Below are 6,000 nucleotides of genomic sequence, written 5' to 3' on the forward strand. Positions count from 1 at the left end.
TAGCTCACTCGCATAATGCACTTTAGAACGCATTGAGGCATCTGCATGACAATATGAGGAGATAACTCATGTGTTTAGTGCAGTTGCGGCGCCCCCGCCTGGCTAGCCCGGCGGCGTTCAGAGGAATTACCCTAGCGTTCCTTCACGAGATAAGTATTCGGCTGAGCTAAACGTAGAACCGCAGCAGCTGAGACAAAAAACAGCAGGGACTGAGAATCGTCATGTCCAGAAATGCAGAATTTCTTAACTTGCCGATACCGAATTATAACAAAGCGTAGGTGGTAGCGAAGGTATCGGGTTTGCTCAACCAGGAGAATATCTTCTTCCTACTTAAGTACGGCTGCGTCATTTTTAGGATCATAGTGGTATTTCTGGTAAAAGTCCACAGAACGTGTCTTCACACGCTACTCGTGAATCCGGCACGTTGGTTTCTTCGCAGCCTACTTTTTTTTCTACACAACAATCAAAAGTTAAAACTTTCAAGGAGGGATGGTTGAAAAGACGATATCTTATACTATTGTCTAGACCGAAATCGCATCTGCGTGCTGATGCCTGTGGTGTCACTAGGTCTGTGTGCCACACTAGGTCGTCAACCAGTGTTCTGAAATCAGTGCAGCAACAACAGTCTAGAATAGTGCAATAAAAAACTCTGAACAAAAGACACCAGAGAGCACGTAAAGGGCTCTGCGGGCCTGTCCCACAAGCCTGTCAGCCAGAATTGTCGCTGTTGTCTTCATCGTTGTCTCCATATGCATCGCATAGAGAAGCAAAGACGTTTTGTTCTTCTTTATCAGACACCCTTGCCTTGTCTTCACCTTTGTTGGACCCATAACTTTTGCTGGTGCTCGCAGTGGTTGCGTCTTCGTTCGCCTTCGCTGCTGTATCATCCCTGCCACCGGCGCCTGCAGCCTCTACCGCCTTGTCTGATGGAATTTTCGAAGGCGCCTCACTGTCCTTTGGCTTCTTGACTACCAAATTAAAAGTCCGACGTGCCTAAAAAGAGCACAGAGGCCGTAGGGAGACTCAGTCTCCATCGCTTTAGATGGAAAGAGTTCACTGACCCACTCATGCCTGGAGAAAAGATGCCTGTGAGCCTTTGGCAACAAAAGTCCACTTCCACTCATAGTATATTCTTCATTGGCAATGTAGCTATATCCATAAATAGGTTTCGCTCGCAGCGGCACATGTGAAGAGTGCTGCGTTTCGAGTGACAGATACAATTCAGAGCTTCAGAAGACTGCTGCGGTGAACATGTAAAAAGGATACATATTAAGAAGCATGTAGAAACGGTACATAATGAGTACAAGGTGGTTGAGCTGCTCACATCAAGTGCCCTTCTTTTCCGTTTTTCCTGAAATGCCCTTGTAGTAAGCTCAAAGATTGAACCATCCCCAAGGGGTGATGCTCCGCCATATCGTTGCTTCTGCGCTCCCAGTGCAGCAAAGGGAGAAAGCTTTCCTACGGAGGGCAGGCTACTGCCGTCTGACTCTGCGCTGTGCTGCTCCCTCCCAGCTGAGCCAACTGAAGAGACGGAGAGCTTCATAGAGGCCTCCCTGGCCTTATGGAACTCGTCGCGCATTGCATCTTCTTCCCGTTGGCGGGCCAGCTTCTTCCGTCTGTCTTGGGCCCGCAGTGCCTCGTAGAACTCGAACTCCTCCTCTGTCACCTGGACAGAGAAACAGAACTTGTGTGAAGCCTCCAGCAAGGCTCGCCCTTACAAGACAAGGAACCGTTTCACGAAGTTCCTGGTAGATCACGAGATAGATACGTTGCAGGGTACACCAGGGACCAGTAGCGCACCGAGTGAGGGAGATTTGGGTTCTGCTTCCCCTCAGTCGAAGGAGGGGGCTCGGGTGTGGTAGAAGGCAGGCCCTCCAGCACCTGTTCGGCATAACTGTGAATGTAAAACAAAGCCGAATTGCATCGCAAGTTAAAACCTTACCTATTTCAATTTTGGCTAGTCCTACACGTAGCCATCGTCATGGGAAGAGAAGCAAAAGAGCTGGACCCCCAACCCCCGATGCTGTGGTAGTTTCTACGCAGCTGCACCTCCAGGGGTGGAAGTGCCCAGACGAAGTCAAAAGAGCCGCACACACCTCTTGAAGTTCGGATCTGCGAAGCAAAAGGAATAGACAAATCAGACAGAGCCGATCTAGACGATCGAAGCTCTTGAAAAAATACAAGGCAATGGTCATGGACAGAGACGCTCTCCTGTACAGTGGTTGACCTGTACATTCATAGGCTAGTACACTCAAAAAAAACCCATCAGTAAATTGTTGAGGCTATCAAATGTGAAGGAAGATCTTGTTTTTGAGCTATGGAGAGATGCGCGGTGCGTCCACGTATACGAGAGCTGCCTTTCAGATTGAGTAGTTTTTTGCCTACTCACTCCGACTGAATTCCGGAAGCTTGCGCAGGCGTTCCTGGAGCTCGACTTCCTCCCGGGAGCGCGTGTCTACCTCTCTTTCTCGCACGCCCCCTTCAGTAATCTCTGCCTGATATACGGAAGATTTTACGAACTGCATCTTCTTCACTATGTGGGGATTTCCAAGTCTACGAAATCAGTCAACAAAAACTCCCCAATCTTGTGACCTGGGAGACTCAGAAGGCCTTGTATGATCAACACACAGCAGACGTGGACGGTCGTATGATGAACAGGTGCTCTGTCTTTTAATTCTGAAAAAGCCAGTCCAAAGCATTAGCACAAGAACCACGCCAGCGGTATCCAGGGACCCTGATACCCGTCTCAGATAAACAGAAGCACAAAAACCTCTTTTCTATTGAGTGAGTCGTTCCGATTGTGGGGAAAGAGAGGACAAACACCAGGGGTTCAGGGAAGGGGACCCTGACGCCTAGAGTCGTAACATGATGCAGCGAAGGTTCTCAAGCCCAACCGATCATACAAGTTAATAAACAGATGGAGCGCTAGATTCAATGCAGCAGAAGAATTATCTTAGAAAGCTTTGAATACTCTTTGGTAGCATGTGGCCTAACTGGGGGCTGAAAGCCCCAGCCTGTAGGCTAGTTGGAATTCCTTAGTGACGACGTTAAATTTCAAGTTAAAAGAAAAACTTTAGATACCTTGGACTTTATCTTGCCTGTCAAATTCTACTTTTCCAAGGAAGATCTGCCAGTGGACAGCAGTAACCGTAGCACCTCCTGATTTCGCCTCCTTGAATGTGAATCGGGACTCACCGGTCCCATGCTGCCAACCTATGTTATTCTTTGCTTTTAAGCACAAAATGGACCTGTTTTGATGTGGGGACAAAGCCTTCCATGATGCCACACAATACGACTACACTGTGCTTTAAGCCCTCTAGGGACCCAAATGTGAAGTTCGTGCATTGTGATCCATGGAGGGATGAACTTAAAAACTATGCCATTTTACAACACCACCATCCGAATGCTTTCGAATCGGTTGTATGAAGACACTGAAGGCATCGGAGCTTAGGGGGCTCGTTTCAGTCGTCTCCCGTTTTGCCACATAAGTGGACATCAAGCGTTTGCCTGATGGTCATGCAGGTAAAATCACGCACATTTGATTTTTTCTGCCCTTTTATTTACATTGCATTAGCTTCCCACTTAAGGATGCGTGCGCTTCATCTGTAAAGCACATTAACTCCGTGAATGTGACGGTCCAGAAGAGGAGAATGATTCCTTGTCCACCGCTTTGCCTTCTCCTTCATAGGCTTGGCTTTCCCAATGCCTTTGCACCGGCCTTTATTGGATGTACCACGTCTTCGCGCTTCGTGCATGGTTTTGGTCACCCCGAGCAGCAGTGCCCTTTCGCTGCCTTGGGACTCAAGCCCGGCGCTTCAGCTGAGCAACTTCGAACACGATATATTGAACTTGCCAAGAGGGTGCATCCGGATGCGGCTGGGCCTAAGTCTGCCTTCGATGCAAGCGTATTCATTGAGCTGAGGAGAAACTATGAAAAGGCCCTGCAGCTGCAGCAAAGTGCACGACATTGCGGTAAAAAGCAGAATGGTACTTTTAACCCAGATTACGAAAGCAGTGGAGGACAGAAGCCCCCAGAACAGAAGCGCAATGCTTCAAAGGCTGGAAGCCAGGAATGGAAAAAAGATCAGGTGGCCCGCCAAGAATTCTGGGCTAAATTGAATGCGCAGGGCACTGCCCGGCGGAATGGCGTAGCATATTCCATGGCCATAGAGGATCTTTTCATGCGACGCCTTCATGCGGAAGCTAGCCAAAAGAAACAGCAGATCAAAACTTTTAACAATTCAGCAGCATTGGAAAGAGCTTGCGACGCCGCTGTTCATGCAGCTGAGGAGGAAGAGATTGCCTCGGAATTTCGCGCATTTGGCCTGGGCGACTTTGGGAAATACCGCAACTCCACTCAAGGTTTTGGCCGATACAAATCAAAGACCCTTAAGGAGCGCGTATGGAGCGTTAGAACAGTCCGCAGATCCCTGTGGATAACTGGGTGTACTCTAGCAGTAGCAGTCGGCGTGGCACTTAGTGTCCTAGCCAAGGTGCTACTGCGCCCTCCCGAGCCAAACGATGCAAAGCGAGGATATCCGTGCATCTGAATCCTTGAGCAGCCTCACGTATATCAACCGACCACACTTGCCAGTGCAACATGGGGTCAGCATGTACAGTCACTGCCGGCCTGCAAACTTAAATTCTCGATGCCGGCCAAGTGCACAAAAGATGCTGCTTGCTGGTGCGTGATCCACTGCTGTGTGCGCACGACTGCATTAGCTTGGGTCCTAACCCCTCCATCGCCTTTGGGAGCTGCGGGCGCAGCGGCATCTTGTCACCAGCTATCTAAAAGCCTGGCCCTAGTACGCCGTGTCGTGTGTCCCGGTGTTTTGTATCCCGCTATGTAGTGAAGCGAGCATTTCAATTTTTGAGCGATTAGTGAAAAACTGATACTCCTTTTTTGGCCATCATTTGAAGGCTTCGTCACAAGATAGATTGAGAGCCTCACTCACTGCCACTGGTCGCTGGCTAAAGGCCGCTACATTAAAAGCCTGCACGACATGCTTCTGGCTTTTCCTGCACATTTGCATCGAAGAGAAACTCCCTGTAGATATGCCTCTGTCGTCACTTTTTCCGTGAAGCATCACCCTTAGACTTTTTGCCACGCTACTTACTCTTGGCCTTTCGCTGGCTTTTTCTTTTTTTCCTTTTCTGGGATCTTGTCTTCGCCGATCTTTTCTGTGCAGCCCTTTCCTCTTTCTCTGCTTGTATCTGTGCAGCCTTTCCCTCCTTTGCTGCCTGTTTCTTTGCAGCCTCTTCTTCCTTTTCTGCCCTTTTCTGTGCAGCTTTTTCCTCCTTCGCTGCCTGTTTCTGGGCAGCCTTTTCCTCCTTTTCTGCCCTTCTCCATGCAGCCTTCCCCTCCGCTGCTTTTTTCTGTGCAGCCTCTTCTTCCGTTTCAGGCTGTTTCTGTGCGGCCTGTTCCTCCTTTTCTGGCTGTTTCTGTGCAGCCTTTTCCTCCTTCGCTGCCTGATTCTGTGCAGCCTTCCCCTCCTTCGCTGCTTATTTCTGTACAGCCTTTTCTTCCTTTTCTGCCTGTTTCTGTGCAGCCTCTTCTTCCTCTTCTGGCTGTTTCTGTGCAGCGTTTTTCTCCTTCGCTGCCGTTTCCTGCGCAGCCTTTTGTTCCTTTTCTCTTTTTTCCTGTGCAGGCATTTCCTCCTTTACTGCTTTTCTCCGTGCACCCTTTTCTTCGTTCGCTGCCTTTCTCTCTGCAGCCTTTTCCTCCTTCGCTGTCTTTTTCTGCGCAGCCTTTTCTTCTTTCGCTGCCACCCGCCGTGCAGCCTCTTCTACCGATTTATGTGCAGGCATTTCTTCCTTCGCTGCCTGTTTCAGGGAAGCCTTTTTCTCCTTTGCTGTTTCTTTCTGAGCAGCCTGTTCCTCCTTCGCTGTTTCTTTCTGAGCAGCCTTTTCCTCCTTCGCTCCTTTTTTCTGTACCTTTTCCTCCTTCGCTGCCTTTTTCTGTTCAACCTTCTCCTCCTTCGCTGTTTCTTTCTGAGCAGC

At 49.2% G+C, this 6,000-nt stretch overlaps 2 protein-coding genes across 2 annotated transcripts; one reads left to right on the forward strand and one right to left on the reverse strand.

The window, feature by feature from the left end:
* Positions 1-708: 708 nt before the first annotated feature.
* On the reverse strand, positions 709-2,525 carry LOC34619028. The gene is made up of 5 exons (XM_026337907.1): positions 2,390-2,525; positions 2,097-2,112; positions 1,801-1,894; positions 1,325-1,666; positions 709-993 (listed from the first exon to the last, which is right to left on the reverse strand). Exons 1-5 carry the CDS (start codon positions 2,523-2,525, stop codon positions 709-711), a joined length of 873 nt encoding a protein of 290 aa, XP_026193692.1.
* Positions 2,526-3,650: 1,125 nt separating this feature from the next.
* On the forward strand, positions 3,651-4,550 carry LOC34619027. The gene has a single exon (XM_022732338.1). It carries the CDS (start codon positions 3,651-3,653, stop codon positions 4,548-4,550), a length of 900 nt encoding a protein of 299 aa, XP_022587397.1.
* Positions 4,551-6,000: the final 1,450 nt, after the last annotated feature.

The sequence above is a fragment of the Cyclospora cayetanensis genome, unplaced genomic scaffold (assembly GCF_002999335.1).
Source record: "Cyclospora cayetanensis isolate NF1_C8 unplaced genomic scaffold, CcayRef3 CcayRef3_contig_21, whole genome shotgun sequence".
In the NCBI taxonomy this organism is placed as follows: Eukaryota; Apicomplexa; class Conoidasida; order Eucoccidiorida; family Eimeriidae; genus Cyclospora; species Cyclospora cayetanensis.

Bases quoted from the DNA above. Each gene is read 5' to 3' on its own strand.
- LOC34619028 (XM_026337907.1), bottom strand. From the start codon at position 2,525: ATGCAGTTCGTAAAATCTTCCGTATATCAGGCAGAGATTACTGAAGGG. The intron at 1,667-1,800 runs GTGCGCTACTGG...TTCTCTGTCCAG, and splicing joins ACCCAAATCTCCCTCACTCG to GTGACAGAGGAGGAGTTCGA. The intron at 994-1,324 runs GTGAGCAGCTCA...TGCTCTTTTTAG, and splicing joins GGAAAAGAAGGGCACTTGAT to GCACGTCGGACTTTTAATTT.
- LOC34619027 (XM_022732338.1), top strand. From the start codon at position 3,651: ATGATTCCTTGTCCACCGCTTTGCCTTCTCCTTCATAGGCTTGGCTTT.